The sequence below is a fragment of the Thamnophis sirtalis genome, unplaced genomic scaffold (genome assembly GCF_051295495.1).
Source record: "Thamnophis sirtalis isolate CommonGarterSnake01/CBP01778 unplaced genomic scaffold, rThaSir2_p1.2 scaffold_4, whole genome shotgun sequence".
NCBI lineage: Eukaryota > Metazoa > Chordata > Lepidosauria > Squamata > Natricidae > Thamnophis > Thamnophis sirtalis.
Window position 1 is genome coordinate 82,559,282 of NW_028261384.1, and position 19,181 is coordinate 82,578,462.

A 19,181-nucleotide genomic window follows, 5' to 3' on the forward strand; every position below is an offset into this window, starting at 1 on the left:
GATCTGGGCATTCTACTCCACTTTGCTGCTGCGCAGCTGTTCCTCTGCGCTGCTCTCAGCCACTGCTGTGGGCACTCCGGTATATATATATATTCTCATATATATTCATACACGTGCACACTGTCATACACATATAATCATATATTTCCTATATATTCATACACATATAATCATATATATATGTCATACATTCATACACATATAATGTGATAGGAAATTTGTTGCAAAGTAATACATTGTTTATTGAGTTTATTTTAAATGATAATGATAAAAGATATTTGATTGGACAACATCCATAGAAGTTATTAAAAGAACAAATAAAAATACTGAAACCACAACAGCTGAAATATGTGTTCATAGAAAGATATATTGAAATGTAGCAAGGGAAAAAATAATAAACAAAATAGAGATGGGTTGTGTGTCTGAAGACTATCCTTAAACATGACCAGAATACATATTGATGAGTAAACAATAGCTAACATGCAACACTTTCACAAAATTCTGCTAAAACTAAAATTTTGAACACTTGAATAACTGTTCCAAAAACAAGAGCAAACTTTTTGCTCACAGAGCAATTCATTATCAGTTACTTAAAAGAGCTTCATTCTGCAAGGACCATATTCTTTGACTGTAGTTTATCCATTTCTTGACCAATATTTCCTTCCACTGTATCACACTGCGCAAGAAAAGCCTGAAAACAAAAATAAAGACAAGCAATATTTGTCAAAATGTTATATTCTTACTACATTTCTAAGATAAAAATGACAGTTTAATTATTTTAGTTTAGTTTATTATACACCGAACATCAGAGATGATACTATTAGGGCATCTTCTTCCATATCTTTATTATAATTACAGTTTTCTTCCTCCCTTTCATTTCCCCCACCCCCACCCCTAGTGTAGCTCCCTTCATTTAACAAAGTAACTGGTTGACAAACTCCACTCAACATGTAGCCCTTAATGGAACCACATCTACATAGAGGGAAGTAAGCAGTGGGGTACCCAAGGTTGCATTTTAGACCCAAGACTCTTCAATATCTTCATAAATAATTTAAATGAGGGATTAGAGGAAAACTATCACATTTGTAGATGACACTAAACTGGCAGGAATAGCTAATATCACAGAATATAGACTTAAGATCCAGATGGATTTCTATAGACTTGAACACTGTATGTTATCTAATAAAATAAAATTCAATAGAGAGAAAAGTAAAGTTTTACACTTAAGCAAGAAAAACGAAATGTATAAGTACAGATAAGGTGAATCCTGCCTCATAGCAGTAATTTTGAGTGGAATCTTATAGTCCTTGGGGATAATCACTTAAATATGAGGCAGCAATGTGCGACAGCCACCAAAAAAGCCAATACAATCCTAAATTGCATTAACAGAAGAACATAATCATTATGTGAAGTATTAGTATCACTTCATAAAGCTTTAGTAAGATCGGATTTAGAATACTGCATCTAGTTTTGATCAGCATATTATCAAAAAGATGTTGAGCATTCTGGATAGAATGCAGAGAAGAGAAACAAAGGGTCTGGAGGCTAAAACATATGAAAAACAGTTGCAGGAAATGAATATGTAGTCTGGTGAAAAGGACCAGGAGTGATATGATAGCAGTGTTCCAATGTATAAGGGGCTGTCACAAAGAAGAGAGAGTCAATCTAATTTTTAAAGCACCAGAAGGCAAGGCAAGAAACAATGGATGGAAATGAATCAAAGAGAAAAACAACCTAGAACAATGATGGCTAACCTTTTTCTAAAGGTGTGCCAAAACTGTGTGGGCACGCTATCGCGTGCCCACACGTGCCCACCCACCTGCTCATGAGCAACCCCACCATGCATGCATGAGCAACCCCCAGTTCAGAAATGTTGGGCCTTTTTTTGCGCTCCCGAGGTTCCAGAGGCTTTTCTGAAGCCTGGGGAGGGCGAAATATGGCCCAACGGGCAAATTTGTTCCTGAACTTCTGGTTGGGCCATTTTTTTGTACTCCCCAAGCTTCAGGAAAGCTGGGAAGGGAGAAAAACATGCCCAATGGGCCAACTGGAAGTTAGTTCCCAAACTTCCAGTTGGGCCATTGGGCCTGTTTTTCACCCTATCTAGGCTCTGGAGGCTTTCCTGAAGCCTTCCCAATGGCCTCCCCTGGCCCTCTGGAAGGCCGAAAATCAGCTGGCCAATGTGCGCATGCACACCATAGCCAAGGGATGCCGTGCCAGCAAATATGGCTCCGTATGCCACCTGGGGCACGTATGCCATAGGTTCGCCATCCAGGACCTAGAACTAAGGGAAAAATTCCTAAGAGTGAGAGCAATTAACCAGTGGAATGGCTTATCTTCCGAAGTTGTGGGTCGCTTAATCACTGGAGACTTTTAAGAGTCCAGGCAGTTTTCTGGAATGATATATAGTCTCCTTCTTGAGCAGGGACTAGAAGACCTCCAATGTCCCTTCCAATTCTATTATTCTGTTTTTCATTTATCCTATTTACATCCTATTATCTTTTGTTTTGTTGCTTTTTTGGAAAGAAAGATGGAATTGTACAGGTCTGTTTTTGTTTACGAAAGAATGGTGGCATATGCACATGGAAATAATTTTATAAATTATTGATTATTTATTTTATCAATAATTGATTTTAATTGTTAATTAATTCAATTAATAATCATAATCCTTTTTGAAGATGGTTTCTGGAACAAATGTACAAGCACACAAGCTTACACACACAAAGGTATTCAATTCTTACCTATTATTACATAAGAATACATAAGTTGTATTAAAAAGGTCTATGTAATCAATGTCATCTATTGTAATACAAAAATTTGCAAATATTAAATTCTGTGTTCAATTATTTTTTATTCTTCAAATATGAATGTGTATTTAACTGTCATGAAATAATAAAGATAAGTACTTGCTGGATAGGCTTCGGGAACTGGGAGGAACTGTTTGCAGTCGTTGTTCTCTTGTCTCTGCAGCTGTTTCCAGGAGGTGTTAGTGGAGGAAGAGAGAACTAGACCTAGGTGGAATGCTGCAAGGTTCTGATCACTCATCTTTAAATATTATGTGAAATGGCTGAGTGAGGTCATTTGATGGCATGGGATGCAGTATCATCAGTACCCTCTACTTACTCAGTCACTGTATTGTGTGCTGGTCTTTTATTTCCTTGATTTGGACTGATTGATTGATACAACTTCATCCTGGGCCAAGGATGTGATGCTATTTCAGTGCTGACTCAGTAAAATTGTAGCTGTGAAGGCTTGGGTGGAAATGAACTTTCTTATTCAATCCTACAGTCTTGTTATATAAGTGAAAAAGGATTCTGTGCTGGAATTCTGTCAGCCTCACGAGTACACCAGACAGGAAATAAGACTTGATGAGCTAAATCTATTTTAAAGCTACACCGTATCTTGCAACTCTGAAGGTACAAGTCTCTCAACACCACTTTTAACTATTTACGATTTCTGATTTCTAATCTCTGCTTTACATGCAATACACTCTAACTTTATTATAAACTTACCTGAACTTTTTTCACTAGCCCTTTCTTTTTTTGTTTACTATCATTAAAGTTGTCTGGTAGAATCTGAGAAGAATAAAAATAAATATAATTAAAATTGTCTGGTACAATCTGAAAAGAATAAATCTTGGATGAGAAGTGAAATGCCTTTAAGGAAAACAAAGAAAGTCCAGTTGCCTCTTGGAAAAGTACTTTTGGGACAACCATGACCTGGATGACTGAGAATCTCCATAGACATCTTGGAGCCCTTGTTATTTAAGAAGTAAATTGACTCCCATTATTAACAGTTGAATTCTGGTAGACAAATAATGGTTTCAAAAGTTTGCCAACAAGGGAAAAATAAATTCCCTGCTCCCACTTTGTCTGCTGAAGAGAAATATTAACAAATATATGTATAATGAAGGCTTTAAAGAAGCTGTCAATAAACTGCTGATAAATATTGCTTAATTAGAAATAATTATTCTCTTTCCAAATCCTATCAATATTCTTATTTTAAGCTTTCTTATTTGGAACTTTTGGTGTTTTGGAATCTCTTCAGGATTTATAAAAGCATTCAGCTAATGTCAACACAATACTGCTGAACATATTTCATAAATATATGAAAATTAAAGATAATTACATGAGGCACGGATTTGAAAACAAATAAAAGCACTAAACAAATAGTTTAGAAACAAGGTCTCAAAATATTAATAGCCACTTAAATATCTTTATGAAGGCATTTTTCAATGAGCTTTTTCACAAAATAGATACTATCAGGAAATTAATTCCATATAATGTAGGGTTTTGCTTTAATTTAAAACTGAAGTCGTGCTTAATGAAATTCCTTTGATCAACAACTCACAATAGTAATTTGCAGCTCCCTGGATTATGCAATGGGGCAAAAAAGTATTTAGTCAGCCACCAATTGTGCAAGTTCTCCCACTTAAAAAGATGAGAGAGGCCTGTAATTGACATCATAGGTAGACCTCAACTATGAGAGACAAAATGAGAAAACAAATCCAGACAATTGCATTGTCTGGTTTGGAAAGAATTTATTTGCAAATTATGGTGGAAAATAAGTATTTGGTCAATATCAAAAGTTCATCTCAATACTTTGTTATATATCCTTTGTTGGCAATGACAGAGGTCAAACGTTATCTATAAGTCTTCACAAGGTTGGCACAGACTGTTGCTGGTATGTTGGCCCATTCCTCCATGCAGATCTCCTCTAGAGCAGTGATGTTTTGGGGCTATCGCTGGGCAACACGGACTTTCAACTCCCTCCAAAGGTTTTCTATGGGATTGAGATCTGGAAACTGGTTAGGCCACTCCAGGACCTTGAAATGCTTACGAAGCCACTCCTTCGTTGCCTGGGTGGTGTGTTTGGGATCATTGTCCTGCTGAAAGACCCAGCCACGTTTCATCTTCAATGCCCTTGCTGATGGAAGGATGTTTGCACTCAAAATCTCATGATACATGAGATTCATTCTTTCCTGTATATGGATCAGTCGTCCTGGTCCCTTTGCAGAGAAACAGCCCCAAAGCATGATGTTGCTACCCCTGTGCTTCACAGTAGGAATGGTGTTCTTTGGATGCAACTCAGCATTCTCTCTCCTCCAAACACGACGAATTGTCTTTCTACCAAACAGTTCTACTTTGGTTTCATCTGACCATATGACATTCTCCCAATCCTCTTCTGGATCATCCAAATGTTCTCTAGCAAACTTCAGACAGACCCGGACATGTACTGGCTTAAGCAGGGGTGTACGTCTGGCACTGCAGGATCTGAGTCCCTGGCGGTGTACTGTGTTATTGATGGTAGCCTTTGTTACGTTGGTCCCAGCTCTCTGCAGGTCATTCACTAGGTCCCCCCGTGTGGTTCTCGAATTTTTGCTCCCCGTTCTTGTGATCATTTTGACCCCACAGGGTGAGATCTTGCATGGAGCCCAAGATCGAGGGAGATTATCAGTGGTCTTGTATGTCTTCCATTTTCTAATTATTGCTCCCACAGTTGATTTCTTCACACTAAGCTGCTTGCCTATTGCAGATTCAGTCTTCCCAGCCTGGTGCAAGTCTACAATTTTGTTTCTGGTGTCCTTCGACAGCTCTTTAGTCTTCACCATAGTGGAGTTTGGAGTGTGACTGTTTGAGGTTTTGGACAGGTCTCTTTTATACTGCTAACAAGTTCAAACAGGTGCCATTAATACAGGTAATGAGTAGAGGACAGAGGAGCCTTTTAAAGAAGTTACAGGTCTGTGAGAGCCAGAAATCTTGCTTGTTTGTAGGTGACCAAATTCTTATTTTCCACCATAATTTGCAAATAAATTCTTTCCAAATCAGACAATGTGATTGTCTGGATTTGTTTTCTCATTTTGTCCTTCATAGTTGAGGTCTACCTATGATGTCAATTACAAGCCTCTCTCATCTTTTTAAGTGGGAGAATTTGCACAATTGGTGGCTGACTAAATAATTTTTTGCCCCACTGTATATTCTTTGGAAAACACTGAAATAATTATGTTTCCTGCTCTGCCTCCTCAGATAATTAACAATTCAGTTAGATTCGGTTCTTCCAGGAAAAAATAGTAGACTAAAGCTAGCTCTACAAAAATGAAGACATAGCCTTAGTAGTAGCCTCTCCTATCATGAAATCCTTGTGACTATCTATAATCTATTTTGACCAAGTCTAAGCTATGTGTTTAACTACGTACATAGTTTTCCTCAAAATCAAGAATTCTTTTGATGTTTCACTTCATTTATCGTTTGATCTAAACTATTCTTCACTTTATGCCTTTCTTTATTCTCTGAAGTAAAAAGTTGTTCATAGGACAGGTCAAGAATCTCCTAGAAGGGGTATAATTAACTTTGTTCCCAGTCGATATATTAGTTTAATGAAAATCACTATCACTTCCGTTCCATTGAAAGATCTGCAATTTGTTTCTTGGAAAATATCATTTACAGTTTTGTTTTGGATAGATAAGTGAGGTTATATACCAACATGATATTTAAAGCATTCTTCTATTTAAGAATGTTCATTTTTCATTTTAACTAAGATACTCTCTACAGTATTGCCAAGGTTTTTGTGTAGGTATTTTTAAACAAATAGTTAATTCTTTCTCCTTTCTATTGCTTCTGTTTCTTTTGCACACTGTTTCCTTTAATCGTTATTTTCTAATTATTTTTCCTATAAGAATGCAAGATCCTAAACCCTCATTAGTAATCTGAGTCTAATCAAAATAGAAGAATTAAAATTAGCTGGGAGTCCCCAATTCTCAGCTTGGAAAGATTGATCCTATCATCTTAAGTTTCAAATATTATCAAAAGAAAAACTAGGACATAACTGTAAATGCATGTTCAATTTTTTTATGCAAACATTTTTTATTAGGTTATAAAGTATTATAAAATGCAAAATACAAAAGTAAATAAAAGAGCAGTGAGAGGAGAGGGGAAAGGGGAGAAGTGATGAAAGGTACGGAAAAGAAAAGAAAAAGAAGCACTGACTTCCGACTCTGTTGCAGTAGAATAGGGCATTAAAATCAAATCACAGCTTTTTGTTTTTCCATAATATGAACAACTCATTTCTATAAAGATCTATCAATCTAATCTGTAAAACCCAAAGTCAAAGTTACATCCACATCAAGAACGGAATTAAGAAGCAGTTTCCATGTGGAAACAAAAGTACTTATGTTCTTTTCTGTAATCAGAGTAGGGGCGGGGGGAGAGGATGGTTCCACGCAAGCAGCAAGCAAGCAGGCACACGCAGGTCCATTTGCATGTATGGCTGGCGTGCATGCTGCTGGTTGTGTAAATGGAGCATGTGCACACTCATCCCTTGCTCGTGCAAATGGAAATGCGTGCACATGCACAGACTCAGCCATCATTTCTGTGGCATGGTTCCAAACGGCTCATTGCCCAGTAGTGGGCCACAGCCCATTATTTGTGAACCCCCAATCTAGAGACCTACAACAGGATCTCATGGTCTGAAATCTTCAGATTAAAGGAAGCAAAAGAGGACTGGAAATTTGACAGTAAGACAGTTGAAATGACATGAGATAGGGGCAGCTTTGAAAACAATTATGGACACATAGGAATCTTCTGACTGAAGTAAGATAAAAATGACAAGTATGAGAAATGAAGGAGGGAGATAATTATCAAGGTGTTTTACCATCAGGCAGCTAACTTAAAGAACAATGCAAAAAAAGCTTGCACTTGCAAATGAGGCTAAAAGCAGTATTTCTTATTTCTTTTTTGCTTAGGTCAATAGTAAGAAGAAAACAGCAGGATGGACTTGCTGCTGGTTGGCATGGCATGGTATTGAGATATGGTAAGGTACTGACTACTGAGAGACAGAGTTCATCTCCTATTTTGCTTCAGTCTTCTCCTCAAAAGAGATGTATTTAAATGGAATGAGGAAGAACAACTGGCAAAAAAGGAATAGATATGAAACACCAGTTTATATGTAGTCCTTGATTTAGGACCATAATTGAGCACAAACTTTCCATTACTAAGCAAGACAGTTGTTAAGTGAGTTTTCTCCCCTATTATGATTTTTCTTGGCACTGTTCTTAATTGAACTATTGTTGTTGTTAAATTAGCAACACAGTTAAGAGAATCTGGCTTCCTCATTGTCTTTGCTTGTCAGAAGGTTTTAAAACATGATCATGATGTTATATACAAAATCTACTAAAACATTTGTGTGTGTGTGTGTGTGTGTATAAGTGTGTGTGTGTGTGTGTGTGTGTGTGTGTGTGTGTATGTATATATATATATATATATATATATATATATATATATGTATGTATGTATGTATGTATGTATGTATGTATGTATGTATGTATGTATGTAGGTAGGTAGGTAGGTAGGTCTCTAGTTGTTCGGGTTCTCTCCCGCGTAGAATTGGAGATTTCTTGGCGACGTTTCGACGAAGTCTCATTCGTCATCTTCAGGCTGCTTCAGACTACTTCAGGTTTGGTGTTTCCAGGAGTTGACTACTCCTGGAAACACCAAACCTGAAGTAGTCTGAAGCAGCCTGAAGATGACGAATGAGACTTCGTCGAAACGTCGCCAAAACATCTCCAATTCTACGCGGGAGAAAACCCGAACAACTAGAGACCTACATACTAACACCCGTGAAAACCTCAGAAAACATATATATATATATATATATATATATATATATATATATATATATATATATATATATATATATATATATATATATATATATATATATATATATATATATATATATATATATATATTGTATTTGTAAATGTAATAAAGGCAACATTGGGTTTCTGTCTGGAGGGTCTCTTGTGACGAGCCGGTGGACAGAGAATGGAAGCAGTTAGCTTCCTCCCATAATTGGGGCATACCAGGGGTTGTGACACTAAATATATATCTATATCTATATCTATATCTATATCTATATCTATATCTATATCTATCTATCTATCTATCTTTCTATCTATCTATCTATCTATCTATCTATCTATCTATCTATCTATCTATCTATCTATCTATCTATCTATCTATCTATGTTGTATTTGTGCTGATAAATAAATAAAGGGAGGGGATATATATGTATGTATTTAGTTGTCACAACCCCTGGTATGCCCAAATATGGGAGGAAGTCTACTACTTCCATTCTCTGTCTATCGGCTCGTCACAAGAGACCATCAAGACAGAAACCCAATATTTTTACTGTTGCCTTTGTTACATTTGTGTTGTATTTGTGCTGATAAATAAATAAAGGGAGACTAGTATAGATCTATATCAAGCTATTTAGCTCTCATCAGCTAGCCATACCCTTACTGGGATTAGAACCTGTCCCGTATTACATCTTAGGCAGATGTGTTAACCACTAAGCCACAAGGTTCTCCTCCTTCTCCTCCTGGCTCAGCTGATAAAGGAGGAGAACCTTGTGGCTTAGTGGTTAACACATCTGCCTAAAATGTAATACAGCAGAGGTTCTAATCCCAGTAAGGGTATGGCTAGCTGATGAGAGCTAAATAGCTTGAAATAAATCTATACTAGTCTCCCTTTATTTATTTATCAGCACAAATACAACACACACACTCTCTCTCTCACACACACACACATTTTTATATATGTTTCAGTGAGGTCTCACTTGCCATCTTCAGTTAAAGAACTGTATATATCTCCAAGTACCCGCATTTTGATCATGTGACCCATGACAATGCTGCAACAGTAGTAAGTGTGAAGAACATTCATAAGTAACTTTTTTCAGTGCCATTTTAACTTTGAATGGTTAGTAAACTTCTAATCCAACCCCCAGCTCAAGCAGGATACTACATCATTTCAGACATATGGCTGTTTTGAAAGAGTTTGCAGATACCAATCAGTGGTGGGTTGCTCTTACTGCAGCTACTAGTACGCTGATCGCGGCTTGATGTGCACTGCGCACACACCTGATGTGCGCTGCACATGCATGCGCAATCCACTGCCCCTACGACAATCAACTGCTTGTTGGGGCTCCCACAGGCAACGCACGCTATGCGTGCATGCGCACTTTGCTGTTTGCCATAAAAACAGCTAGAGAGTGCAGCCAAGCAAGCCACCGTACCAGTACACTCTCAGCTGCTCCCAGCCACTCCTGGTACTGCTGTACCAGGCCATACCTGCAGCCATTCACCTCTAATACCAATATACCTTTCTGTGATCTCTACAATCATGGAGTACTTGCATAATGCCAGAGGACTGGAGAAGTACAAATTTATACCTATCTTCAAAGGGGGGGGGGAAGGAAAAATATAGACTGGTGAACTTAATATCAACAAACAAATTATTTGTATTTTGCAAATTATTTTGAAAAGAATGCATTGTTTGGCAGAAACCCGCATGTGCTTCTGCCATGAATGATTTTGAATAAAACATTCAAAACCAACCAGATCTCCTTTTTTTGATTAAAAAATACCCAAGATGGATAGAATGAACTTGGAAAACAATCTCCCATTATTTTCCAATATTCTCAAAATGCGGACGGGACTACATTATCTTTAAATAAACCCAGAGCTAGTTGAGTGACTGTATTTTGTGATTGTACATCAGTGGCTCTTTATTAAGAGAGAAATGTCAGGTATGATATCACATGACCTTGTTCTAGGTATTGTGTTCTTAAATATATTTATAAATTTCAGATATGAGAGTGTTAGAAAGTATGATAACTAAATTTGCAATAACAGAAAGGGCAGCAAAGAGAACATTAGCAAGATTCATGAGATCTTGATAAGCTGGAACATTGAATAAACACTACCAAGTTGAATTTTATTTGGGTAGTAAAAATTAAAGACATGACATGTATACGAATCTCGATGCCTTGGTGGATCATAAGCTGGATATAACAGTGCTTTTTTATACTAAGCTCATCTTGCTTATTTTCACATTTTCTGAGAATTAGCATATAGACAGCAAAGGTCAATTGACATGGCAATGTGCTAAATGCCTTCTGATCTCATTCAAGTTCATTATTAGTTTCCTATTTTCTAACTTCACTGTATTTTTAGTAAGAACTACAGATCCTCAAAGTACAACAGATCATGATTATTCAAAGTTACAACACATGCTCTAAGATTACATACAACTCTGTTTCAAGATTGATGGCTGCAGTGTCTCTTTGATCATTTACATTATGACTGACCATTGGGACACTGCACCTCTCTTCCCTCATCCTACTCCACAGGACCCCACAGCACTTAGACCTGTTCCCCACATGCACATTACCATGTGCACATCATTTGAAGCTCTACGGACCTCATGTTAGGGAAGAACAGATGACCATATGGCCCTGGGTCATGCAGCGGCAACCCAAACATGGCTGCCATTCTCTCACCTGTTTGTGGGTGGGGACAAAATGGTAGTCGCCAGACAAACTTTTTTGTTTTGCTACCTTAATGAGGTCTGCACAGTGCTGCAGAAGTTTCTGATTGCTCCATGATGCTATGCAGTTCTTGTTAAGACAAAAATACAAAGCAGCTTATCCCCAGGCTACGTGATGGTGATTTGAAAGTGACCACCATTTTCTGGGTGGAACAAATAGTGGTCACTTCCATGCAGCCAGGAATGAAGTATTCCATTTTGCTGCCTTTATTAAGTCTATATAACAGTGCATAAGTTTCTGAAAGCTGCATAAAGTTGCAGAGCTATGCAAACCAGGTTGTAGCAGTGAAATTGATTGCTTTATTATGTGGCCACATGGGGCGATTCTAGAAACAGTGGCAACACCAAAATGTAATTCAACCACTGGAAACAGGACAGCTGCTTTTAGAATCATTCCATGCTGATGCATAATCAAGTAATCTGTTCCAGTCCTCTGGAAAGCCTCGGAACTCTTCAAAGGTGAGGAGGAAGGTGGGGTGGAAATCAGGCCTAAAACCTGGGTGGCCCAGTAGTAATGGGAAAAGATCTCTGGGAAGGGTAAAAGTGGAGCATGGGACATACTGGATAGTGGGGAAGCTTTGGGAGGATCAGGGCAAATGATTCTGGACCTTTGTTAGGTCTCCAAGAGTCGCCCCTGAGCCACCCTCTGCTCCATTTACAACATTGTTGCAACAATTCTTGCTAAGAATTCACAAAAGGAAATGAATGTCTTAAATTTAAATATATGGGCTATTTGCAGGTCTAGGTTTTAGGATTAAAATTATTTACCTCAGTTTTGAGAATGTTTTACAATTGACATGGGAATCTTCAAATATATTTTGTTTGACATCAGGGCTAGATTCTTTTAGCTAACTATTTTGTCTAATGTTCAGAAAGAACTATAAGGATTAAATTGGTCCTTTAAATATATATATAGACTCCAGGAGTGGGTTGCTTTATTGCTGGTTCGGTGCGCACAAAGATTTTCACCGCCAATTCTGCCCCCCTCCCCCAGGAGAATTAAATGTGCCTTTGGCGCTTCTAGCCTCTGGTGCACTGTTGCCACACGCCTGATGAGGAGAGGCAGAGGAGGCATTGGCAGGAGTGCGGTTGGAAAGCAGCGGTGGTATAGTGGGTGCTGAGATCTGCAGTGTCACATTCGCCAGTTTTGGGTGGCGAGGGAAGAGGTGACAGAAAGGCTTTGCAGTAGCATTTGCATTGGGTGAGGGGATGACAGAGAGGCTTTGTCAGCAGTGTTTAGATAGCATGGGAGGGGTTTCGACAGCAGCTTCTGGATAGGGTGATGAGGGAGTGCCAGAGACTTTTTGCTAGCAGTTGTATCACTACAATTTGGGGATTAAATTCGCACACAACTGTGGACAAAGTGTGGTGGATCAGCCATGCTGGAAAATGCAGGGTCCATTGGCAGTGAAGTATTGTCCCAAACCCTTTATTTGTGCCCATCTTGCAATTTGAGGTGACACTGAGCAGCTTGTTGTGGTCCACCAGCAGTTGCACAGTGAAGAGGTTGGGGAGGAGCAGGGGCCAGTCCTGAGAGCTGAAGAAAGCTCAGACGAGGACTCTGCATCGGAGACAGAGAGGGAACTAGATAGCAGCAAGGCAGAGGAACAGCTGGAGCCTGTTGCCAGTGTGCGCATGTGCAGAGCTGCCAGAAGACAAGAACAACTTAGAAAGCAGGGTCAACTCAAGAGTAAAGCCACATCTTGGAGGTGATTGGCCCCTCCCATAGGAAACAAAAGAGGAACGGGGAGTGGGCTTTTGCAGGAAATAATTCGTTCAACTGTCTGGAATTCTGTTTGTGAGAGACTCTGTGCCATGGTTTATTTTGCTCTCTGGGTGGACACTAATTATCTGGCAGCACTCCTCATGAGATAAGGTGTATGGATAAACATTCCTCTGAAAGACTGATAAGCCTTGCTGACTCTGAATGAAAGTAATTCGCAGTTGGGTAAATAAAAGTTGGGACTGAGACTTTTCTTTTGCTTCTGAGGAAGCCTGGGTCAGAACACATCTTATAGTAAGATAAAATACACAACTATCCAAACAATTATGAAAAGAGATTAAAATTAGAAAAATTAAAACAAACTAAAAACATAAGCTTGAAGGTGAGGGTCTTCTTTGTTAATGCACCAATCACCTCCAGCCAACAGCTTCTCCCTCATGACCCCATGCCATCCAGCATAGGCTTTTTCTGAAGGCTAAAAGAGAGGCGGGGGTAAGAAGTTCCAAAGGGCGAAAGCCATGGCAGAAAAGGTTCTTCTCCTGGATCACACCAACCGAAATTCCTTGGCTGATGGAATTTCAGTAGGCCCTTTTCACCAGCATGAGTGGAGTGGGCTGATCCTATGATGAAAAGACAGTTCCATAGAAATCTGAGAGCCATGCCATAAAGGGTTTTAAAGATAGTAAACAACACCTTGAATTGCATTTGCAAACACATTGGCAGCCAATGCAGCTCACATAACAGTGGTGTTACATACAGGTGAAACTCGAAAAGTTAGAATATCGTGCAAAAGTTCATTTATTTCAGTAATGAACTTAAAGAGTGAAACTAATATATGAGATAGACTCATTAGCAAGATAGTTCAAGCTGTGATTTGTCATAATTGTGATGATTATGGCTTACAGCTCATGAAAACCCCAAATCCACAATCTCAGAAAATTAGAATATTACATGCAATCAATAAAACAAGGATTGTACATAGAACAATATCGACCTCTGAAAAGTATAAGTATGCATATATACTCAGTACTTGGTTTGGACCCCTTTTGCAGCAATTACTGCCTCACTGCGGCATGGCATGGAAGCTATCAGTCTGTGGCACTGCTGAGGTGTTATGGAAGACCAGGATGCTTCAATAGCGGCCTTCAGCTCTTCTGCATTGTTCGGTCTCATGTCTCTCATCTTTCTCTTGGCAATGCCCCATAGATTCTTTATGGGGTTCAGGTCAGGCGAGTTTGCTGGCCAATCAAGCACAGTAATCCCATGGTCACTGAACCAGGTTTTGGTGTTTTTGGCAGTGTGGGCAGGTGCCAAGTCCTGCTGGAAAATGAAGTCAGCATCCCCATAAAGCTCGTCTGCGGAAGGAAGCATGAAGTGCTCCAAAATCTCCTGGTAGACAGGTACGTTTACCCTGGACTTAATGAAGCACAGTGGACCAATACCAGCAGATGACATGGCTCCACAAATCAACACAGACTGTGGAAACTTCACACTGGACTTCAAGCATCTTGCAGTGTGTGCCTCTCCATTCTTCCTCCCTACTATGGGTCCTTGGTTTCCAAATGAGATGCAAAGGTTGCTCTCATCAGAAAAGAGGACATTGGACCACTGAGCAACAGACCAGGTCTGTTTTTCAGGTAAGACGCTTCTGATGTTGTTTGTTGTTCAGGAGTGGCTTGACAAGAGGAATACATTTCAAGCCCATGTCCAGGATCCGTCTTGTGTGGTGGCTCGTGATGCACTGACTCCAGCCTCAGTCCACTCCTTGTGAAAGTCCCCAACACTTTTGAATGGCCTTTTCCTGACAATCCTCTCCAGGCTGCAGTCATCCCTGCTGCTTGTGCACCTTTTTCTTCCATACTTTCCCCTTCCACATAACGTTCTATTAATGTGTTTTGATACAACACTTTGGGAACATCCAACTTCTTTTGCAATTACCTTTTGAGACTTTCCCCTTTATGGAGGGTGTCAATGATGGTTATCTGCACAACTGTCAAGCCAGCAGTCTTTCCCATGATTGTGATTCCTACTGAACCAGACTGAGAGACCATTTAAAGGTTCAGGAACCCTTTGCAGGTGTTATGGCTTAATTAGCTGCTTAGAGTGGGACACTTTGAGCCTAGAATATTGCACCTTTTCACAATATTCTAATTTTCTGAGATTGTGGACTTGGGATTTTCATGAGCTGTAAGCCATAACCATCACAATTATGACAAATCACGGCTTGAACTATTTTGCTTTGCATGTAATGAGTCTATCTCATATATTAGTTTCACCTTTTAAGTTGCATTACTGATATAAATTAACTTTTGCATGATATTCTAATTTTTCGAGTTTCACCTGTATATCACCCTAGGTCAGTGGTTCCCAAACTTGGCAACTTTAAGACTTGTGGACTTCAACTCCCAGAATTCTCCAGCCAGAGCTGGAAACCACTTTTTCCAACTAGAAAGGGAAGATGGAAAACTGGATGACAATTGTCCAGTACAGTGGACTCGAATGATGGCTTCTTAACGGAGGGGCAGACCATGGATTCCTTAAAACAGCAGTCACCATCTAGTGGTCCGTGAGCCACTGGTGATCCACGCAAAAATTTTGGTGGGATGCAGAAAAATTATTTGTATTTTTTATATTGCACTAAATCAGGGGTCCTCAAACTACGGCCCCTGGACTGGATACGTGCAATGAATGTTTGTGTTGCTGCAGAGAGTCGGTGTCTTTTTGTACAGGTCGGAGGGGGGAAGGGTCTGCTTCACTCTCCTAGTGTGGGCTATGGATGAAGGCTGGAGGGAAGTGCGCTGGTGGCAAAGAACCGGAGGGCCTTGTTCCAGTGAGATGGGACTGCATCATGGCCTGGAACTGGCTGACCATCTCAGCCTGCTGAGCCTCCAGGAGCCGGTACCAGGCCTTGCACTCTTGCAGGTCTTCTCTTTGCTTGGAAAGCCTGTGCTTATAGTCCTCAGTTAGATGCTTCTGCTAAGCCTCCTTCTTGGCTAGATCCAACTTGAACTGAGTTAGCTGTTTTGCCAACTTTTTCTTGTGGTGGCTGCTTAGCTCTAACAACTGCTTCCTGTTGGGGCCCTAAGGAACCCAGGCGGGCAGGTGAGGAGTGACTGGCAGGGCAGAGGCGAGTAGAGGCCAACAAGGCATCCCTTGCATAAGTGACATCGAGTTGGCCACACCTATCCACACCCATCCAGTCATTAGGCAGATCATATTAATGGTCCGTGGGATTTAAAATTAGGAATTTAGTTGTCCCTGAGGTCCGAAAGGTTGGTGACTCCTGCCTTAAAAGATGTCAGGAATTCACCCTCCTGCAGTGATGCTTTAATCATAGCTTGCACTCATTCCAGAAGTTACTGTTCTGGAAGTTTTGAGTAATCAGGAGGGACAGAGATCAAATCAGCAAGTAATTGCACTGATAACCCCAAAGATCCTATCTACTTCCTCAAACTCCTCTCATCTAATAGGGTAACTTCATTCTCTGAGCATTTCAAATGGAATTGCAGCACACTTAGCTCCAATCAAGAGTGAATCCAAGTGATTCTATCCATCAAATGTTTCACAAACTCTTCTGTGAGGCCCTGAAAATGACCATCTGAGAACTTTCCCCAAGAAGGGACCAGATATCCTGAACAGGACCATTGGACAACACCCTGTGGATGCAGACTGACATTTCAATGTTCTCACTGCACAAGGTATGCTTTAATCACAACTTTAATATGTGATTGGTTGGATTTATTCTTTGTTTTCCACCAGTAGTGCTCTTGTCGTAACTCTGCTCAGTTCCTCTGAGAACCTTGGGGAGTGTGGAATCTGATGGGTCAAGAGAAGGCACATAAGTGCAATTCTGTTCAGGGCTTCAGGCATTCTCTGACTCCAGGTTGCAGCCAAAGCTCCCAAAGGAACATACTGCAGTGTCTCCAGGATCGCTCCCAGTTCTTTTTGGAGCCCAAGCAGTTTCATCAGTCACTGAGACAGATGACATGAATAAGTCTAGTGTTCCCCACAGTGGGGAGCGGTGAATCTCAAGATCATCAGAACATGGTCTGATCATGACAAAGGAGCTATTGACAGGTCCCCCACCAGGTCACTTTGCCATTGTTCCAACATGAAGATTATATCTGGACTGTGACCATCTAGTCATGAATGTCTTGGGATAAATCCATGGCAATCATGATGGTTATGAATTCCTGAGATACAGAATTTGGCAACAGAGTGGGAGAAGCAAAACAGTTTAGGTAAGAAACAAGACTATTATATAAAAGATGTTTGATAGGGAAAGGGAAAAAAGAAACTCACTCTAGTTACAACTGTAAGTAGGAGAATTATTTTTGTTACCTTTCAAAATTCCATAAAGTTAAATTACCAGCAATAAATATATTTCCAGAAATCCAAGGGATTCTTTGTTCCTGAGCATTCCAGCCTCTAAGGGCTTGACAGTCTGCATTAAAACTGGTTAACAGTAAACTTAACTAATAAAATGCAGTTTTCTCAAAAGGGAGATTTTACTACGAATAATTTAAAAGATTAAGATTTGGTTACAAGACATCTATGAAACTATGGCTTATCTTCCAAAATCATGTCCATAAACACCAAGAATTCAATTGAAAATAAAATAAAATGGCCAAACTCTCATGAGAATTTGACATTCCATAAAACTTTATAAAATCTTGATATAAATTTCAACAAATTTTGTGGATTTAAAAATCTTTTTTAATGATTCAGGAGATTTTGTTGGGGTACAGGAACTCCTTAGACTACTGAAGCTTCTTAACCCCTGTGACAAAGTATTGTATCACTTTAGTGATGATTATAGATTAATTTATGTTGACTATTATGATTAATCATGCTTAATAACTCTGAGGTCAACATCATTTAAAATTAAAGAACTGAGATTTCTTTTAGTTAACCACAATATGTTGTCATTATTTACTTACAATAGCATCTATTTGTTCCAGAATTTTCATAAACTGCTCAGCAGTTCCCTTTATCCGCTTATCCAACTGACTAAGCGCTTCAGTTTGATTATTCTTTGCAAGAAAACCCTATATGAAAAATACACTGTTTACATTATGCTTATTCATAATTGAATTGGGATAGGCATTTTTATTATAACAGCTATAAGAGCCATGTTCCTATAATATCCATACTAATTCCATGTATACAAAAGGCAATGTGTCCAACTTTCTATGCAGACAAGAACTGACTCATATGAATATAAACAAAGTTTACTAATATACATCAATAAGTCTGGATACACCATTCATTTTCATTTGTTCATCAACATCACATATTCAAACTTCCTTTATATGCAGAATTCTATTCTCTCATATTTTCTTCTTTCCTTCTGCTGTACAAGCTGGCTGTCTTCTGTCTCAACTCTGAATCTATGCAGTTCTTCCCCAATATCACATGTACAGATTACACATCCTCTTACACGTCCGCATCATTAATTGGGAGGATTACTTTCAGATCCAGTCTCTAACATAATATTAAAAACACTCATGGTCAAAGTCATAGCACTCTGCATTTTGCCAGATTTTGTCAGATTCTAAACTGATAAATCTATACTTGACATTTACAAATATATATTAACGATAGAAATGTAAAATAACTTACTTTCTGAATCTCTCTAAGATCTTTATTTACTTCATCTATTTTTTTAGCAAGCTGTTCCACTGATTTCTCTAAAACTTTTAATTTCTTTAATTCAGTCTCCTCTTCAGGACTGTTCTGTTAAGAGAAGAGAAATTACTATAATGAAGTACCTGATTTGCTCAGGTGGATGCATTCAAATAAAAGGTAAAAATGTTATAATCACAGAACAATATATAAGGGAACAGCCACAAATCACAACAAAATTTACAGTTAAACATACAATGAGCAACAAGTTATGTGGCATAAGTACATCCTATTCTATTTGGCCTTAAAATGATGCCTAGCATTACAGTCTGAGTATAACTGCTCTGCAATCTATGGAAAAAGTGAGATGCTAAACTAGCTTTTCTGGCTTCAAATTGCTACGTATTTACCTATAGCTAGGTTATCGATGCCAATCTCCGATTGTCAAAATA

General features: G+C 39.0%; 1 protein-coding gene across 2 annotated transcripts in view; it reads right to left on the reverse strand.

Moving 5' to 3' along the window:
• Window positions 1–217: 217 nt before the first annotated feature.
• BAG1 (BAG cochaperone 1) overlaps window positions 218–19,181 on the reverse strand; it is a 34,434-nt gene continuing 15,470 nt past the window's right edge. Inside the window, exons 4-7 of one of the 2 annotated variants that reach the window (XM_087713194.1) lie at window positions 18,727–18,840; window positions 18,045–18,152; window positions 3,510–3,572; window positions 218–691 (exon numbers count right to left, since the gene is read on the reverse strand). In XM_087713194.1, the coding sequence (XP_087569320.1) occupies window positions 602–691; window positions 3,510–3,572; window positions 18,045–18,152; window positions 18,727–18,840 (375 nt within the window). In that variant the 3' untranslated portion in view covers window positions 218–601. The remainder of the gene's footprint in view (window positions 692–3,509; window positions 3,573–18,044; window positions 18,153–18,726; window positions 18,841–19,181) is intronic. The other variant, XM_087713195.1, reaches the window with a different exon arrangement.